Source organism: Lipotes vexillifer, unplaced genomic scaffold (assembly GCF_000442215.2).
Source record: "Lipotes vexillifer unplaced genomic scaffold, Lipotes_vexillifer_v1.1 scaffold390, whole genome shotgun sequence".
Classification (NCBI taxonomy): domain Eukaryota; kingdom Metazoa; phylum Chordata; class Mammalia; order Artiodactyla; family Lipotidae; genus Lipotes; species Lipotes vexillifer.
The window spans coordinates 3870078-3891004 of record NW_006784503.1 but is presented as its reverse complement, the minus strand read 5'-3'; the positions used below and the strand labels follow the sequence as shown (position 1 = coordinate 3891004).

The following is a 20927-nucleotide window of genomic DNA, read 5'->3' as shown; positions in this document are numbered from 1 at the left end:
ATGTTAGAGAGTAAACAAATGTCCATTACTGTTTTGTTTTTTTCCATTACTGTATTTCGCTATATCCAATATAGTATTCTGTCCACCTCTTGGCATTCTCCCTCAGAATCTAAAAATAGGCCCATATTTAAACATAATGTCTGTGGATATGATGGCATTTATAGATTTGTCTTTTCAAGAGTTAATCATTTTTGATGATGAAATATAAGGTTTTCAGAATTTAAAAAAGAAATGGTTATGGAAAAAAAACCTTACCTGGGATTTTAGAGGGATGCTATAAGAAGTCTGCATTTTTACCTCCTGTTCATTAAACATCTTTTTAAGATACCTCTAAAGGAAACTTTTTAATTATCTGTCTGAAGTTTTATTTATTTCTTATTTTTTTAATATTTATTTGACTGCATTGGGTCTTAGTTGTGGCACGCGGGCTCTTTGTTGTGGCACACGGGCTTCTCTCTAGTTGTGGTGCACAGGCTCAGTAGTTGTGGCACACAGGATTGGTTGTCCTGCAGCATGTGAGATCTTAGTTCCCCTACCAGGGATCAAACCGCGTCCCCTGCATTGAAAGGCAGATTCTTAACCACTGGACCACCAGCGAAGTCCTGTCTGAAGTTTTAAATATCAAACGTGTTAATGAGCAACTTTACAGAATTCTTTTAGTACATAATGAGCCAAATATGAGGAAGCTAATGGATGAATATTGTTTCTTGCAGTTGAATTTGAGGAAAATTTGCAAAAATTAGGATGTGAGGCTCTTCTTGCCAAAGAAGAGCAAATGGTTGTATTTACTCCTGAATCTTACTGTTCACAAAACTTTCCAGGGGCCACTTTAATGGAAGAGATCTTATACCTGTAGAAAAATATATTCTATAGGTATAAGAATATTTACAGTTGGGAATCTAGAGTGGAACTTCCCAAACTCTACTGGTTGCAGTGTGGGGAGAAAAAGAAAGTTTTCCGGTCAATTGAGGAGAAGCCGAGTTGAACAAAATTAAGCTGAGTTCATAGCGAGACTTTCCAGAGTTTTTATTAGGCCATTGTGCATTATAAATCCTCAAGAAATACAGTATACAGCATTAAAAAAAATTTTTCACATCTTTATTGGAGTATAAATGCTTTACAATGTTGTGTTAGTTTCTGCTGTATAACAAAGTGAATCAACTATATGTATACATATATCCCCTCCCTCCTGTGTCTCCCTCCCACCCTCCCTATCCCACCCCTCTAGGTGATCACAAAGCACCTAGCTGATCTCCCTGTGCTATGTGGCTGCTTCCAACTAGCTATGTATTTTACGTTTTGTGGTGTATCTATGTCAATGCTACCCTCTCACTTCATCCCAGCTTCCCCTTCCCCCACCCCATTCGCTCAAGTCCGTTCTCTACAACTTTGTCTTTATTCCTGCCCTGCCACTAGGTTCATCAGTGCCCCTTTTTTAAATGCCATATATATGCATTAGCATATGGTATTTGTTTTTCTCTTTCTGACTTACTTCACTCTGTATGACAGATTCTAGGTCCCTCCACCTCACTACAAATAATTAAATTTCTTTCCTTTTTATGGCTGAGCAATATTTCATTGTATATATGTGCCACATCTTCATTATCCATTCATCTGTCATTGGACACTTAGGTTGCTTCCATGTCCTGGCTATTGTAAATAGTGCTGCAGTGAACATTGTGGTACATTGTGGAACATTCCCAGGTATTTTATTCTTTCTGTTGGGATGGTAAATGGGATTGTTTCCTTAATTTCTCTTTCTGATCTTTTGTTGTTAGTGTATAGGAATGCAAGAGATTTCTGTGCATTAATTTTGTATCCTGCCACCTTACCAAATTCCTTGATTAGTTCTAGTAGTTTTCTGGTGGTATCTTTAGGATTTTCTGTGTATAATATTGTGTCTTGGGCAAACAGTGACAGTTTTACTTCTTCTTTTCCAATTTGGATTCCTTTTATTTCTTTTTCTTCTCTGATTGCTGTGGCTAGGACAATACTATGTTGAATAATAGTGGCGAGAGTGGACATCCTTGTCTTGTTCCTGATCTAGAGGAAATGTTTTCAGTTTTTCACCACTGAGAATGATGTTTGCTGTGGGTTTGTCATATATGGCTTTTATTATGTTGAGGTAGGTTCCCTCTTTGCCCACTTCTGGAGAGTTTTTATCATAAATGGGTGTTGAATTTTGTCAAAAGCTTTCTCTGCATCTGTTGAGATGTTCATATGGTTTTTCTCCTTCAATTTGTTAATATGGTGTATCACATTGATTGTTTTGCATATATTGAAGAATCCTTGCATCCCTGGGATAAATCCAACTTGATCATGGTGTATGATTCTTTTAATGTGTTGTTGGATTCTGTTTGCTAGTATTTTGTTGAGGATTTTTGTGTCTTTGTTCATCAGTGATATTGGCCTGTAATTTTCTTTTTTTGTGATACATTTGTCTGGTTTTGGTATCAGGGTGATAGTGGCCTCTCAGAACGAGTTTGGGAGTGTTCCTCCCTCCGCAATTTTTTGGAAGAGTTTGAGAAGGATAGGTGTTAACTCTTCTCTAAATGTTTGATAGAATTCTCCTGTGAAGCCATCTGGTCCTGCACTTTTTTGTGTTGGTAGATTTAAAATTACAGTTTCAATTTCATTACCTGTGACTGGTCTATTTATATTTTCTAATTCTTCCTGGTTCAATCTTGGAAGGTTGTACTTTTCCAAGAATTTGTCTATTTCTTCCAGGTTGTCCATTTTATTGGCCTATAGTTGCTTGTAGTAGTCTCTTATGATCTTTTATATTTCTGCAGTGTCAGTTGTAATCTCTCCTTTTTCATTTCTAATTTTATTGATTTGAGTCCTCTCCCTATTTTTCTTGATGAGTCTGGCTAAAGGTTTATCAATTTTGTTTATGAAAGAACCAGCTTTTAGTTTTATTGATCTTGGCTATTGTTTTCTTTGTTTCTATTTCATTTATTTTTGCTCTGATCTTTATGATTTCTTTCCTTCTACTAACTTTGGGTTTTCTGTGTCTAGTTTCTTTAGGTGTAAGGTTAGATTGTTTATTTGAGATTTTTCTTGTTTCTTGAGGTGAGCTTGAATTGCTATGAACCTCCCTCTTAGAACTGCTTTTGCTGTAAAAAAAATTTTTTTGACTCTAGAACTGAAAACACACTTTAGGTATATGTGTCATTTTTATATTTAACTTTATAGAGGCATAGAGAAACTGTTGTCAGTATCTGTTGCCCCAAATGTAGTTTTGTATTAGAGTGTTGTTCTGTTATTTTAGCCATAATTTTATTTAAAATCATTAGCTTTAGTTATTTTTTTTCCTCAAGTGTAATAACCTTACTTCGGGAGAAGTCAGATTTATGGCAGCCATCCTCAGGCATGTAAAACAGAAACTAAGAAGGAGGTAAAGAAATCAGATCCACAAAAACTATCAAAAAACCCATGCAGTTTGCCGTCGAGAATTGTCAGGCCAAGCAGTTGTGTGCCTGGTAAGAAATCAGCATGTTGGGAACTAGCACACAGCTGAATAAAGAAAGAAACTGAGGCTGGCAGCATAGGGTGAAGCCAGAAGAACCACTCAGTCTTGTTCTCCAAGGTAATTGGTTCTCCCGGCAGACACCTCATCAGCATCCGGGATGTCACTGCACTGAAATCAGCCTCCTTAAGTCACCAGCATTTAAGGAGAAAATAACGCCAACAAACCATGTGAAACAGAGCTAGGTCCCATTATAGTTACAAGAGCAAATGTTACCACTGCCTCACTGCCATCTGCACTTAACTGATGAAAGGTAGACAAATAAGAAATATAGGGTCTTTGTCCCCTTTGAGTTCATTTATTTGTAGCTGAGAAAAGTTATATTTAAGAATGTTGGATTTCATGTTTGTAAGAGTTTTGTTTGTTTGTTTGTTTGTTTGGTGTTATTGTTAGTTTCTGAACAGTCAGTCAGTACTCTCTTCTCTTAAAAAATGTTCCCCCTCAGTTGTATGAGTTCATCCATACCTGTCTTTACAGACTTTTTTATTCAGAGATGCTGCTGCTTTTTGAATCTGGCATGGCCTTGCATCTTTGTATTTTGGGGCTCCTCCATGTACAGGGTTGAGAGCCAGCCTGAGGGAGCCACGCACGTCTGGCCCTCGGTTGCTGTCCTTCCCACCATGCTGTCTCTGTTGAGAGTTTTTTTTTTTTTTTTTTTTTTTTCAGGTTTGGAAATTGACATACTGATTAATTAGAAAAGAGAGAAAGGAGCTTCTGGTAAGATAAAAAGGAATGTTTTGTTTGTTTGTTTTTGCAGTACGCGAGCCTCTCACTGCTGTGGCCTCTCCCGTTGCGGAGCACAGGCTCCGGATGCACAGGCCCAGCAGCCATGGCTCACGGGCCCAGCCGCTCCGCGGCATGTGGGATCTTCCCGGACCGGGGCACAAACCCGTGTCCCCTGCATCGGCAGGCGGACTCTCAACCACTGCGCCACCAGGGAAGCCCTGTTGAGAGCTTTTTTAAGCCCCGGCACCCAGTAAGTTTACTTGGTTGCTGAACCAATTGGAACCGACGGAACCTAGCCATTCTTGCCAGGTCTGCCCCCGTGAGACTTGCCTTTGGTCTCTTGGTAACCTTGTTACTGACCTGGTCGTAGAGGTATATAACATTTTATATTTTTCATATTTAGATTCATGTGTTGTTTTCATGGTTCAAATGGTCATCATTATGATTGAGTCCCTGAATAATTAATTTCATTTTACAAGATTCTGTTCTCTTCAAATTGTTTTGGTTTTTTTTTTTCTTTTTAATAGGTCATGGGCTTTTTAGCAGACAAAAAACCAGAACAGGGCCAGCGGGTCTCAGGAATACTTGTTAAAAGAAACTTTAATTATCACATACTTTCTCCTTGTGACCTCTCTAGTAAGTATACTATTAAATGTCAAATGTAATTGGATTTTAGCATTTAAAGAAAATCTTCAAAAACTTCTCTTACCCAGTGGCCAAATCTTAAGTAACAGCCAAATAACAAAGTATAAATAGTTGAAACTTAATAATCTAGTTACCTTTATTTGAAAAAAAAATCTTCCTTGAACTATTACAATATTTAAATAACTTTTTTCTTAATTGGAAACATAAGTTCCCCTGTAAGACAGATTGACTACTGCCTTCTGAAACCTGTCTTCTACCTTTCACCATGGAATACTGCACTTTTATTTCCTGAAGTAATTTTGGACTCCCCACACAAGCTTTTTTGATATTTATGACCTGTAGTGTTAAGTTGCTTGCTGAGCCTTGTGTTTTATGCACGTGTAAATGCTAAGCTGTCATTACTTTTGCAGTAATTACGATATTATCTTTAAGTAAATAACTGTGCTCAATTTTATTTATATGGCACTAATAAATTAAAAGTGCTTTATCAAGGAATAAGAAATAGCAACAGTGTTTAGGTGTTCACCTGTGAGATAAGCCAACTGTCAGCTTTCAGACTATCACACAGTAGAATATAACTTGTTCCATTCGCAGTTGTTGAGGTCTTACTATATGCCAGGCATTGTGCTAGGTGCTGGAGGACTAGAGGGGTACTAAGAAGCACAGTCCCAGCCCTTGAAAAACTCTCTGTTGAGAGAAACCATCCTGTGAAGAGCTAATCACAGTATTGACCCGGGACATACAGAAGTGCAGGATAACATGTAAGGAGACAGTGGGCCTAGAAGGGTTGGGAAAAGCATTGCATACCAGGTAGCTCTCATGCCAGGTAGTGAAGGATAGCTAACCAGAAGAGATGGCAGAGGACAGCTGGCTTACTGGCTTGGAGATGGTAGGGACCAGATGTGTCTTGGAGAATGAGAGTGCCTTCTTATGGCTGAAGCACAAGTTAACTATTGGCCAGGGTAGGGGTTTGGGGGGAGGAGTGTAGGATGGGAACCAACTGTGGAGCACATTGTTAGCTTGACAAGCATGTTCTCACATACTTTGCTTTTACTTCTCTTTTCTTTACTCCTGGTATGTGTTTGCAAATTGTATTTTGTGAGACTAGTATTGTTTCCTAAAGTATATTTATTCTAATTTCCTCTCCAGATTATACTGACTTGGCCATGAGCACTGTAAAGCAGACCCAAGCCATTCCATATACTGGTCCTTTTAATTTGCTTTATTACCAGCTACAGAAATTGACAGGTGTGTATATTTATTGACATTCACTTAAGTGTGTTCTAGTTTTGAGTAAGATAATTATATATCTAGGAAAGGATGTTAATTTTGGTATTTGTGTCAGAATTGTACAAATTTTCTTTGTACTTTACTTGGTCGTGTTATTACCACCTTTAGGTGAAAATTTTGAAAGTACACTGATAAACAATTTTTAAATCTCATAATACCTCTTATTATGATCCACTTAAAATTCTAAAATTGTCAGTAGTCTTTGCTTCTTGTGTTTAAAACCTACTTTAGCGACTATACCTAGATTTTATCATAATTTCTTTTCTTTGTTCAGTGAAAATAATTTTTCTGGTTCCATCAGTACAAACCTTTACAGCAGGTTATATAAGAGTGCATGACCAAGGCCAGTAAAAAGCCAGTAAAAAGTAAACCTATTCTGTTTTTATATTAGACCATTTTGAATGAGAGATTTTTGTGTATTAACATCATGAGAGGTGAAGAGTTAAGTTAAAGGCATGGGCTCTCCCTGATAAGCAAGAACACTTCAGGTCACAAAATTCTGCTTTCTGTGAATATGTGCTCTTGTAATTCATGCAGTGAAGCACTGCCGTAAAATAAACCAGCAGCGCATCTTATTTTACTTCAGAACCTTGTTAGAATTATAGGTTATAACACAAGAAGTTAATAAAACACATCTGAATTAATCCTTAACTAAGAAGTTACTACTGGGAAGACCAGAAAAGCCTTGTCTTAGACAACAGATTTCCCTGTAGAACCTTTAAACTTATGAAGACAGACGGTAGAAGTGACGTAGTTGATGAGGTTCGTGTTAAATTTTAAGATGCTAGTCACTAAATCCCTTGTACAAACATAGGTGTTTGACAGTCACCAGAGTTTGCAACTGATAAGATGTTTAATGTCCAAGGTAAATCCTATCTAGTTATATGAATGTTTATAATACATGTTGAGATCTTTTAGTTGCTATAAGGAATTAATATAAAACTTCACTATGGGCTTCCCGATGTTTAATGTCCAAGGTAAATCCTATCTAGTTATATGAATGTTTATAATACATGTTGAGATCTTTTAGTTGCTATAAGGAATTAATATAAAACTTCACTACTTGGGCTTCCCTGGTGGCGCAGTGGTTGAGAGTCCGCCTGCCAATGCAGGGGACACGGGTTCGTGCTCCGCTCCGGGAAGATCCCACGTGCCGTGGAGCCTGCGCGTCTGGAGCCTGTGCTCCTCAACGGGAGAGGCCGCAACAGCGAGAGGCCCGCCTATGGCAAAAAAAAAAACTTTGCTACTTAAAATCTGCCTATACACAAGTTATTAAATTTTTTTCATTGTGTATCACCTTATTTCAGCTGTCTCTATAAACGAATAATGATACTCTAGAAGATTATTTTAAAAAAATTTTTTATGCTGGCTTTCTCAAAAATTTTTTTTTATTTATATACAATTTTGAAAGGTTACTTTCCATTTACAGTTATCACAAAATATTGGCTGTATTCCCTGTGTTGTACAGTACATCCTTGAGCCTGTCTTACACCCAGTAGTTTGTACCTCCCACTCCCCACCCTTATATTGCCACCCCCCCAAAAAAATTATATACATCTTACAACTTCTTTTTTTCAGGTGATGTAGAAGAATTAGAAATTCAAGAAAAACCTGCTTTGAAAGTGTTCAAAAATATTACTGTAATACAGGAACCAGGAATGGTGGTATTAGAAGTAAGATCGTTTACCTAAACAAGGAGGGGGAAAAAGTTTTGAGTTCACATGTAAATGTAGAGAAAATTGGGTTCTTCCCAATCAGGAAAAAAATTGTTAGAAAATATATATGTGTATATTTTTCTTTCTAAGATCAACATTAAATATAACATAACTAAGCATTTTCTATATAGTTACAGTAGCGTAGAAACTAATAATAAATTAAGACAATATTTAGTATGTGAAATGAGCAGAGGTCTCTCATCTGAGTGAGTCTTAACAGATTTTGTGGTACCACAGGTGTCTTCAGTTATATCAAAAGGTCTTAAAATTATCAAGATAAAAATATAATTCTGTTACTTTAAAGCAAACAAACTTGTCATGCAACACTTCTTAAGAGAGTGTAATTCTGAAGATTCAAATAAGCAACATTAAAATGACCCAAATCCACAAAGGCTAGAAATCATTAATTTAGGTAAATGTGGTTGCCACTGTTAGAATTTTAAATCCATACTGGTAGAATTTAGAACCCAGACACCAAATGACTTTGATGGTTGATTTTAATAGATTAGCATCCCTTAAGTTTAAAGAAGGACTTTCAAAGTGAATCCTGGAACTGAATGATACAGGGAGATACTCTGTTGCTCTGCCTCAAGGTTGAATGTAAATTTCCCAGCTATATGGTCAACTATTCTGTCATACATATTATTTTTTCAAACAGAAAAAGATCTGTCAGCTCTGGTTCCACTGCAGTTCATTGATTTAAGTCTGAATTTGATTTATAAGGCTAAAGGTAACTGGAGAAATTATCAAGAGGAATAGTTATCTATAACATGAAGTTACATACAATAATATATAAAGTGTTATCTGAGAAAGGGGAAAAGTTGTTAGAGACATTAGTTTGGATCTTGCTACCAAATAGTATTAGAGAATGCATTTTTTATTCCCTAGAATTAACAGATCAAAGAAGATCTTAGAGGAAGTTTTTCAAGTGACTCATGTTGCTTGTAAAAGTACTCTTTGGAGAGAGAATTAAAAGAAGGGGATTACTCATTCCTGAAGTAATTCATCTGGTCTCACCCTAACTTGGTAGACATGGAAAACTTTCTTAGAGCAGCGGGCACATGGCACAGTGTCAGGGGATCTTAGGCTTTATGTGAGAAACAAAAGTAAATCTTTAAAAATATTACTGTCTATGCTACTAAAATATAGTGACTAGGAATTTGAGTTTGAGTCACAGAACCAGCAATTAATTACTGCTTATGTTATCTTGCGCAAGTTACTTTTGAGTCAGTTTACTCCTTTATGATGAAGATGTGAGAGTTAAATGAGATAATGCATATAAGACACTTGCCACAAAGGACATGCTCCGTACATTTTAGTGTTGTTTAAAAAAAAAAAATTAGAGAATTCCAGCATTACTAATTAATTTGAGAAAACAGTTGATTTCAGTGAAATGCTAGAAGCAATAATCCCACACATATAGTCCGTGGATGGGTGGTAGTGATTGCAGTTTTGGGGGTTGGCTGGGTTGTACCTCCCTAATTCTGCCTCTTGTTTTTCAGTGGCTGGCAAACCCTTCCAATGATATGTATGCAGATACAGTAACAACCGTGATATTAGAAGTCCAGTCAAACCCGAAAATAAGGAAAGGTACAGAATTGCTTCATTTTTATCACTTCTTTCATTTCTCCCATGGTTCTTTGAAATAAAAAGCAGAAAACAAGAGTCCTAAAGAACTTAAAATATCCTGATTTTTTCATTCCTGTGACTTTTAAGATAAGATATATGCATAACAATGTGTATTACTAATATTTTACTGTTTGTCCTGAGTCTTCATTCATGCTGTAAGAACGTGGCTGCAGTTAACACGAAGATAAGAATCTCTTAGTAACAGTCCTCTTAAAAACAATTTAATCAGAAATTCCAAAATATTGCTGAATTGAGCCAGAATGTCTAATAGGAAAATATGCTGCTATATTTGTGTTGAATAAAACTTGTTGAATAGAATGGAATTTCCACATGGGACAATTTTGCAGTAACTTTCTTTCCTTTTCTAAGAAGCAATTTTCAGTCAAAGAAAACACCAATGAAAATATTTTTGTGTCATTTCTTTATAGTTTGATTCTGTTTTATACATAATTCAGTATAACACATTACAGTGCACATATACGGTAGGTAGCCCTTTGTGTTCCTGTGGGAAGAAGCCACCCTTGAAATATTCTGGGAACCCTCATATGGCAACAGATCTCTGATAGAATATTTTTGTTTCTTAAAATTTTTTTAAAAAGTAAGCAAATAGTTCTTTGATTTCAGGAGAAAAAAAGCTTGGGTAACCACTTCATAATCCATCTGCTTGTAATTGGTCACATCTATAACATGAAACTAATAAATGCCTAGACAAATCTAAATTACTCATCTAAGTTACTGGTAAGTTTTTGAATTTGAATAATAGTCATTGTAAAATTACAATTTGGACACTATTTGATAATTTTAGTTGAATTAATTAGTGGGTAATGGATGCCCCTGTGTGCCTGTAACATAAGAGATGGAGCTGTGCATTCATACAAGCCACAGAAGAACGTCACACCTTGGGTTCTCACATGATGTTCAGTCTCACAGTCTTTGCCTGGGGGTACAAGTACATTCATGCCAGAACATTTTTAAAGGCAGTTGTTGGTTTTCTGTTATTATTTTACATTTTTCATATCTTAGGTGGTAAAAATATAAAAATGGGGGGGGCTAGGTGGGAAAGAGGACCTTTTACCAAGGTCATAACTAATTCGTGGTGCAAAGTTAGGAGCAGCGAAGTGGGGGACAGGATTAAGTGCAGAGACCAGGAGTGAGAGATCAAGCCTGGAGCGCATGAGCCGGCCCACCTCCCCACGCCGACACCCAGCTCTCCAGGAGCACGGCGCCTTCGCTTCATAGCATGGCCTCGGTCACTTGGAATCGAACACTTCTGAACTGAATTGTGTTTTAACCTCCAAGGTTGCTTTCTGTTCATTAAATTCTGATAACTCTTTTGTAAAATGAAGTCAGATATTTATACTTTACTGAAAAATGAAATTTCTATGCAAAAATGACACTTTTCCAAGGCCAGTTAGGATGTTGTATGGTCTTCGAGGATGTTAAGTACCTGAGCTCCTCTAAGCCCATTTCCGCACTGGGTGGCAGAAGAGGGGACCCAGCGCGTGTTGGTGTGAAATTGTCAGTTATGTTGTCAGGATGTCATCTGCTGTTCCAATGAAGACTCCACCTAATGATTGTGCTGAAAAACTGAAAAGGTGCTGTGGTTTAACAGATAATCACCAAATATTTAATGTCTGTTGTACAGGAAGGAATACATGAGCTATTGTTGCTTGGTTTGACTTTATCTTGGGTATTTCTCTTAGCGCTCTGGTCTAAAGTGAAAATATACCTTTACTCTGATCTGCACTAGTGGAACAAAAAATAATCATTCTGCTATTAGTGATCCATCTTAAACTAATTATAAAAACATTTGTTCACTAAGTTAAGCCTCTGGGCATTTCGGAAGAGGTTCATTGCTGAGAAGTCAGAACAGGCATTTTCCATGAGTGATTATAAAAGCTAACTGGCTGCCTTGTATTTCCTGGTTTCTCCCCACTTTGTGGTGTATCAAGAGTGGGATTTTATACTCTTCTGGGTAATGAGGTGCTTCCTTATTTTCTTTTTTCCTTTTTTTTTTTTTTTTTTTTTTTTTTTTTTTTTTTTTTGGCGGTACGCAGGCCTCTCCCTGTTGTGGCCTCTCCCGTTGCGGAGCACAGGCTCCGGACGCGCAGGCTCAGCAGCCATGGCTCACAGGCCCAGCCTCTCCACGGCATGTGGGGCCTTCCCGGACCGGGGCACGAACCCGTGTCCCCTGCATCGGCAGGCGGACTCTCAACCACTGCACCACCAGGGAAGCCCCCCTTATTTTCTTTTAACAGTCATTTGACAGATGCTTACTGAGCACCTGCTATTTAGCGGGTATTATTCTAGGTGCTTAGGGTACATCCATGAACAAAGCAAACAGATGCTGGCCCTGTAGGAGCTGATGCTCTAATGAGGGCTGGGCAGCTTGATCAGGTTTGGAGTGGGCACAGATGCGCAGGGCTTTGTCGGCCATTTTAAGGCTCTGGACTTGTAGTCGGAGTGAAATGGGTTACTTTGTAAGGTTTTTTAATTACTCTGGTGTTTATTGAGAAGAGATTGTTAGGCGGGCAAGTATGAAAGCTGACAGGTTCCAGTGAGGAGCTTTTGTGGTCATGCAGGTGGGAGATAGAGGCTCAGGCCAGGGTGGGAGTGGTGGAGGTAGCAGAAAGTGGTTGGATTCTGGAGAAAGTAAAGCCAGCAGTATTTCCTGACAGATTAAATATGGAGCGTGAGAAAGGAAACAGACAAGATGAGTTTTAAAGAGATAAGACAGTGACCCGAGGCATGTATATGATACATCAGTATGGAAAGTTGTCCCCCGTGGGGCTAAGTTATTAAACAGGGGTTTAATAAGTAGTACTTGCTCCTTCAGAAGATGAAAACGTATCACAAGGACTAGCACATACCCTCTCTTCAAAGTTGAGGGCGTTCATTCTGTATATTTATCATTTAAACTAATTGGCTTTATCCTATCCAAATTTGATATTTTAACATTTTAGAGCAGAGTCAGCAGCTATGGCCCCTGAGCCAAATCCAGTCCTCCACCTGATTTTTGTAAATAAAGTTTTATTGAAACACAGCTATGGGACTTCCCTGGCAGTCCAATGGTTAAGACTCCATGCTTCCACCCGCAGGGGGTGCAGGTTCGATCCCTGGTCAAGAAACTAAGATCCCACATGCCACATGTCATGGCCAAAATGTTTAAAGAAAAGAAAGAAAGAAACAGCCAGGCCCTTTTGTTTATATGCCATCTAATGCTGCTGTCTGAGCTACCACCGCAGGGTTGAGTAGTTGCAGCAGAGACCATGTGGTCCACAAAGCTTAAGATACGATCTGGCCATGTACGGAAAAAGTTGGCCAGCTCTATTCTAGAAACACTCACTTCTGTGAAACACTCTGATTCTTCTTTGATGGCATTTGCTCCCTTTTCATTTCTTAGCCTGCTGACACTTTGGTCTAGATTCTGGAAATACAGTTATATCTGTATCTGTGTGTGTGTTTAGCTCCAACTTCCATTTATATATAGTCCGCCTGTTCTCACTGAGAACACATGAGAAATCTTATACATTTTCAAAATGTATTCTTTAATGTCCTTATACTCCTTTACATTCTTCTGTTTCACACTGTACCTATTTTCAGCATGTCTGTGCCCTGTTTTGACACATAGACCTAAGGGCTGATAGATGTATGTGTATGAGTGTATGACTTCACGTATAGTATAATCTCATGTATCTGAGGAGCTTGTCATAAACATTAGTAATAAATACATACACACACTTTGGAAATTTTCTTTTTTTTTTTTTTTGCGGTACACGGACCTCTCGCTGTTGTGGCCTCTCCCGTCGCGGAGCACAGGCTCCGGATGCGCAGGCTCAGCAGCCATGGCTCACGGGCCCAGACGCTCCGTGGCATGTGGGGTCCTCCCGGACCGGGGCACGAACCCGCGTCCCCTGCATCGGCAGGCGGGCTCTCAACCACTGTGCCACCAGGGAAGCCCTGGAAATTTTCTTTTAATAGACAATTTCATAGCTTAGATGTTTGCTTTTTAACAATGTGTTTTATGAGATTGTTTTTACATGTCAGCTAAGTGCTTAATACTTAACAGAATTGATTATAATTAAAGTATAAAAGTTTTATTATATAGTTTTCTTGGCTGGCATTTAGTTACTTGTATATTCAATTAAAACCGATGAATTTAAAATTAGAGTGACTATGGTCTGAACTATAGAACAATTTAGGAGAAATGAAAACTTGGCTCTTTTAACGCATAGAGTAGATTCACCACAGTCAACTTGAGAACATACACATTACTCCAAAAAGAAACATTGTGTATCTTTTAGCTATAATTCCCCACACTCCCCACTCTCCCCAACTCAAGGCAACCACTAATCTACTTCTGTCTCTCTGGATTTACCTATTCTGGACATTTCATATAAATGGAATCCTACAAAAGGTAGTCTTTTGCGTCTGGTTTCTTTGACTTAGCATAATGTTTTCAAGGTTCATCCATGTCTTTCATAAACAACCTCTCCTGGCCATGCGTTGTGTTTTTATTGACACTCTAAGGTTAAAACCTGAAATTATGAAGTTTGAATTTACTAATGAACAGCCGGTGAGCTTTTCATGCCCAGGGGATTGTAAAAATATAGAATTGTGTGGCTGAATTCAACTACATAAACAACAAGCATAAAGACTTTAAAAAGAAAAAAGTTCATCCATGTGGTAGCATGAATCAGTACTTCATTCCTTTTTATGGCCAAATAATCTTCCATTGTGTAGATATAGCACATTTGGTTTATCCATTCATTTAATGATGAACATTTGGATTGTTTCTCCTGTTTGGCTATTGTGAATAATCTTGCTATAAACCTTCATGTACAAGTTTCTGTACAGACACGTTTTCATTTCTCTTGGGTCTGTGGAGTAAAATTGTGGGGTCATGTGTTAACTCGCTGTTTAACTTTCTGAGAAACTACCAGTTAATTCACTGTTTTGTTGCTGGTGATGAACTGGGAGGTACTTAGTGATATTCCCCGGGCAATACTGAAACTTCAGGTCAAGTATGGCTCATCTTCCTGAACTGTCAGATTACTTTGTTTTAGGGGAAAAGCTAAGTAATCTAACTGGCAAGTGATTTTAAATATTTTATTAAAACTGCTGTAAGTGCATTATATGTAGTAGAATTGCTAAATTTACTTAATATTTTAGATAAAACAAAAACTTCAGAGCTCTCTGAGGATGGATGTGCTCCTAGACCTCTTGGAGTTCTAATTTCACTCACTTCTGCTCATAAATATGGAAAAGACAGAGAAACATTGGAAACAAATTTTTAAATAATCTTAAATGTCACTTGTGGTTCCTTAACAAGAACATGAAATAAAGTGATGAAAATATCAATTTGTCTCAGCAGGTAGATGCTCTGTATACATTTGTCACTTGAAGGATTCGACAATTAACCACTTTGGTTTCTCAGCAACTACATTCTAATTATTGATTTGGAAATTATTCTAAACAGGAATTTGGAAATTGAACCCTCTGTTGCTTTTTTTCCCCAGGTGCAGTACAGAAGGTTTCTAAAAAATTAGAAATGCACGTTTATAGCAAGAGGTTGGAGATCATGCTCCAGTAAGTGTTGCGTATGTTACCGCTCAACAGGGTGCCGGGGGCGGGGTCAGACGAGCTCATTTAACTGGTCTGGGTGCCTCTGTTTCTATCAGTGAAGCAGTTGAGCCACTTGCTTCTAGCTACACACTCTAGCCTGTTCTGAGAGCACGTGACCTGCTTGGTCAGCCACTTCCCTGTGAAATACGTTTCACTTAATATAGAGCCTCAGGATGCTTCTCCGTGGCTGGAGTAGCTGAATAAAGCATTGTTATCAAGGACATGTGCTAAAATCTTAACCTAGTGTTACTATACCTTTAAGAATTATTATACTTACTTACTTCCCCTTAAATGTGAATTCCACGTTAGGAATGTTTTTTTAGACTCTTCCCAGTAAATCTGTAAACTATGAATTACCTTTAAACTCATATTTTTCTTACATGCCAAATATTAGGTCTTTCCCCTTTCCTCCAGTACTTGTTAAGCCTGATTTCAGAATGTTTTTTTCCAAATAAAATAATCATATAAAACTGTTTCTTGGGACTTCCCTGGTGGCACAACGGTTAATACGCCTGCCAATGCAGGGGACATGGGTTTGAGCCCTGGTCCGGGAAGATTCCCCCTTGCCACGGAGCAACTGAACCCATGTGCCACAACTACTGAAGCCCAGGCACCTAGAGCCTGTGCTCTTCAACAAGAGAAGCCACCACAATGAGAAGCCCACCCACTGCAACGAAGAGTAGCCCCTGCTCACCGCAACTAGAGAAAGCCCGCATGCAGCAACCAAGACCCAACGCAGCCAAAAATAAATGATAAATACATTTTTTTTTAAAAACTGTTTCTTAGTGGACAACTACAACTTAACTTATGAATTGTACCCCAAAAAGGAAAAATAAAAAGATTGAATTTAGTTTTATAATTTCAGCATCTAGCACAGTGCCTTGAACATATAGCAGATCTCTCAAATACTTGTTGAATAAATGCTTCCATTTTTAAATTTTTTATTTTTTATTTATTTTTGGCTGCATTGGGTCTTTGTTGCTGCGTGCGGGCTTTTCTCTAGCTGCAGCGAGCAGGGGCTACTCTTCGTTGCAGCATGCAGGCTTCTCATTGCGGTGGCTTGTCGTGGAGCACGGGCTTTAGGTGCGTGTGCCTCAGTAGTTGTGGCATGCGGGCTCTAGAGCGCAGGCTCAGTAGTTGTGGCTCGTGGGCTCTAGAGCACAGGCTCAATAATTCTGGTGCACGGGCTTAGTTGCTCCGTGGCATGTGGGATCTTCCCGGACCAGGGTTTGAACCCGTGTCCCCTGCATTGGCAGGGGGGGGGGTTTTTTTTTTTTTTTTTTTTTTTTTTTTTAGCAGGCGGATTCTTAATCACTGCACCACCAGGGAAGTCCCAATGCTTCTGTTTTTAAATTGAAAGTTACTTAACTAGACGTTTTGAGGTACTCTGCATGTTTGGAGATTTTTATGTTAACACTTCTGTTCCTTCCTTTCCTCAGAATTCCACACTGATAATCTTTTAAAGCAGCCATTTAGTGGCTTTTAAAAAATGAATGCTAGGCTTTAAATGGTGACTTTGCCTACAGAAGCTGTCACACATCTTCAGAAGTGTTCTTGGTGTTGTCATTTTGATTTTAAAAAGCATCCCTGTCATACAAACTAAAAAGCAGGCACCGGTGCAGGAGCACTGATTTCCATTGCTGGTAAAAAGGCAGTGGGTTCTGTGTCTGTTGCTTTCCAACCCTGTGGCTATAGCAGTCCCAGGTCTGGGTAAAACGGGCTCCTTACCAAAATTAATATAGGTTAAGATAATGTATATAAAGTGCCTAGTGCAATGCCTGCTGAATGGAGCACTCTTAATGAATGATAGCTGTGTATTTCACCTGTATTATAAGATGAACAAAGTATATGAAAGTAAATATTTAAGAAGTACATCTCAGGGGTAGATACAGTCAGTATTCTACTTTAGAACTAGGGCCTATCTTCAATATTATTTCTCCCCAAATATATAAAATTGTACTTTATATATTTGTAAAGCATTTTCCACTAATACTGCATCTTTGTTTATCTTAAGGGACATATTTGGAGAAGACTGTGTTAGTGTAAAAGATGGTTCTATCCTTAGCGTCACAGTGGACGGAAAAACTGCTAACATAAACTTGGAGACACGGGTATGTAGCTGTTCATTCCTACATTTTAAGACACTTGGGAGATAAAGTGAAAGCAAAAATAATCTAGTTTGCAGTTTACTTTTGCATATTGGCGTTTTCTTCCAGTTTTTTTCCTACATTTTTTTAATAGATTGTGTTTACACTATCATATGTCAGGTTTTACATCCTTTTTATTTCTCTGTCTTAAACGTTTTTCCATTTGCTACATAGTATACATTTCCATTGTCTTTATTACTCCAGTGTTTTCCATTTTCATAATATGCCTTAATCCACCTCAGCATTTCTCTACTTTGGCATCCAGTTGATTCCAGACTTTCAGAGAAGCTCCTCTTCTGTTTGCAGCAAAATCCAAGTGGCTTTTCCAAACAATAGAACTTGAGGGCGTGAGGCCCATGCCCACCACACCCAGCAGACCTTTCATAATTATTTCACAAGCATAAATGAATAAGTATCATCTTCCTTGTGGGGTTGTTTTTGAAGATTACAACAGTTCTACTAAACAAATAACATGTTTGGGGGTTTCTTCTGTATATTCTTTTGAGAAAACACTAGATTTATTTTACCTTGATAGAAAAATAAGCTAAGAACATAAACAAGTAATTCACTAGAGAAGAAATATAGAGAGCCAGTAAACATATGAAACAAATGTTCAGATCAGATCCACTAATAATTAAAGGAAATACAAATTGAAAGTATGAAATATCACTGTTTTGAGCTTATACTGGCACAGATTAAAAACAGTGATATGACCCAGTGATGGTGAAAGAAGAGGGAAACAGTTATTTTCAAATGCCACATAGGACAGGGAGAAGGTTGTATGTTAGGTGGTGTGTTCTTTCTGCAGGGCGGTTTGGTGATCTGCATCAAAAGCCTTAAAAAAGTAAATACCTTTATCCACAATTCCACTTGCTGGATTTAACAAAGAAAATAACTAGGCAAGTGAGCAAAGATATATATATATACAAGGATGTCTATTTTAGTATTGATTAGCAAAACTGCAAGAGACCTAAATTTCCAAGAGTAGGATCTAATACAATAACTGAATAAATAATGTGTATGGTGTACCCTTAGACATGGAATACTATGTATACAGCCACTAGAAATGATTTATTCAGGTGCAGAGTTGTCCACCTACATTATTGAGTAGGGGGGAGTTACAAGATAGTCAGTGTGCTGAATTATCCCATTTTTGTTTTGAAGAAATACACATGTATAGCCAGAAGTCTAGAAGGTTATGCACTGAAATGTTAACAGTGATTTATCATTAGGTCATAGAATTAAGGGTATTTTTTTTCTTTCCTAAATTTTTACATGAGGGATATTTATTGGGTGATAAAAATTGTTTTAAACAGCATAGTGTTTTGTAGTTAAGGAGTAACTGGAAGATGATTAGTGAATCTAAACCAAATTTAATACCAAATGTTGATTAGATGACCACATCCATTGCTTGCTAAGTAATTGGTGTTGCACAGACTAGATTCCTTGGAGTATTATTTACTAGATCCAAACATGGGCTTTGAAGTAAACATAGTTCACTTGACTTTCCCTTATTCTTTTTTTTTCAAAAGTTAATCTCTAACAAAGTCATTGTGCTCTCGGTAACGTCTCTGCATCCAGATGCAGACCCACAGGTGTGCAGTGATTCTGGCTCTTAATAATCAACACCCCCCACCCCTATGGGAAATGATTGTTCTTAAAAAGCATTAGTTTATCTTCCATATAATTCTAGACACTTCCGTTGAAAGGCATGTCTGTGCTCTCGCTTTCAGACTGTAGAATGTGAAGAAGGAAGTGAAGATGACGAGTCCCTCCGAGAAATGGTGGAACTGGCGGCCCAGAGACTATATGAGGCCCTCACGCCAGTTCACTAATAACCTTATGTCTCTGTAGATGTTAAAACTTTTTTGTAATGCTCGACTCTACTTCTGTTACTTAAAATAAAATACATTAATTTCTCTGGGGTAGCCTCTTTACTTTTGATGGCAAATGGCCTTTATTCTAGCACCTATTTGAATACTGCTAAATTACCAACTAATTTGTCCATTATTCTAGCAACTGCTAAATAAACTGCCGTTACTGATTCTGCTTCTAGGGTTGTATGCAGCTCCCACTGAAACCTTTAAGATCTGCTCATAGCAGCTGAAACAGAATGTCTTATTGTCCGTTTTCAGGAAGGAAATGAGTGATGGTTTGAATTTTCATATCCATTTTCTGAATTTGAATTAATAATTACATATTATCACTTAAAGTTTTAAGCCCTTTTTCTATTTCTTCCCGCCCATTATTCTTGACAAATTCCTTAATTTATATGTCTGTAAAATTGGGACTTTTGAGATTCAATAATATTTTCTTTGTATGTCTACATTCAATTCAGAGATATTCAAAATATAATTTTTATGACTCAGGTTCAAGGGTTCGTCATGTGTGTTGAATCGTTTCCTGTATAACTTAATCATTAATCCATTTTCTTCCAAGTACGAGCAGTTCAGACTTGCAAGTAACTGGACACAGGAGTGTCAGGTGCCGGGTGCTGGGGGAGCAGGTCGACTGCCGGGGGCAGCTTTGGCCTCTACTTCAGTGAAGGGTCTGGCTGCTCCCTCAGCAGAGGGGGTGGGAACAAGCACGGGAAGGGGCAGCTAAAGAGCTGTTACACTCACTGTCAAGCTAAAGCCATCGGTCAGCCACAGTCACTAATTTGCACTGACATTGCTTAGTCCTTCCCTGTGCTTTGGTGACACACTTTGCTGCCTGAATCTGAATTTTTACTTGAAACCAAATACATTTATTTCTATAAGATACCCTACTTTGTCTTTGGCCCAAACCAAAGGCCTAAGGGTCACCTTTTATAAGTGTCATATAAGAGTGTGTTATGATAGATGTTAAAACATTTTTAAGTTACAAAAACTACACACTTGTGATATCTTTACCACGCAGGTTATACACAGCAAAAATGGCGAGCCCTCTCTGCTAGCCCCTCCCCCTGAGGTAGCCGGTTTCAGTTAAGGATTCTAAATTGCTCTTGAATCTGTCCTCGTCTCACCTCCACTGTGGCCCGGAGTCCAAGTCATCTTTTCCCCTCTGGTTCCTGCCCCAGCTTCCCTCCCTCCTCTCCCAATAGCTGATTCCTAAAATAACATGTGCTGAAAGCCTCCCTGCTGAAAATCCTTCAGGGCTTCTTTACTGTGATTAATTAGGATGTAATCCAAACACCTTAACTTGGCCTCACAGGGGTTCTCTACCCCGGCTGCATATTGGAATCACCTGGGGAGCGTTAAAAATGTACTGATGCCCACGACCTACCATCAGAAGTGTTGTTAGTTGGTCTAGAGTGGTGGTCCTTTATCAACACATTCTTAAAGCTCCCAGTTGATTCTAGCTGAAGCCAGGGAAATCCAGCCTGAAGACGGGGTCCCGCTCTGTATCACCCTACCTGCCTCTCCAGCTCCAGCCACTCTCCCGCGCAACACCCTACGTCCAAGCCACGGAAACGGCAGCTATTCTAACACACACTGCTCCCCTTCTGGTTTTCACCTTAAGCTCAGTTGTTTCCAGACACTCTTCTGGCTCGATTTTATCACAGCTGTCACACTTCATTAAGTGCTTGAGCAAACCTGAGCCAGGCTCTTCTGTCTTCTCTCTAAGCCCCCCCCCCCCCCC

General features: G+C 38.5%; 1 protein-coding gene across 2 annotated transcripts in view; it reads left to right on the top strand.

Annotated features, from left to right (window-relative positions):
* CPSF3 (cleavage and polyadenylation specific factor 3) overlaps positions 1 to 19243 on the top strand; it is a 41584-nt gene extending 22341 nt beyond the window's left edge. The window contains exons 12-18 of one of the 2 annotated variants that reach the window (XM_007456934.1): positions 4783 to 4891; positions 6050 to 6148; positions 7769 to 7863; positions 9408 to 9495; positions 15054 to 15123; positions 17174 to 17270; positions 19040 to 19243. In XM_007456934.1, coding sequence (XP_007456996.1) covers positions 4783 to 4891; positions 6050 to 6148; positions 7769 to 7863; positions 9408 to 9495; positions 15054 to 15123; positions 17174 to 17270; positions 19040 to 19141 — 660 coding nt within the window. In that variant the 3' untranslated portion in view covers positions 19142 to 19243. The remainder of the gene's footprint in view (positions 1 to 4782; positions 4892 to 6049; positions 6149 to 7768; positions 7864 to 9407; positions 9496 to 15053; positions 15124 to 17173; positions 17271 to 19039) is intronic. The other variant, XM_007456935.1, reaches the window with a different exon arrangement.
* Positions 19244 to 20927: the final 1684 nt, after the last annotated feature.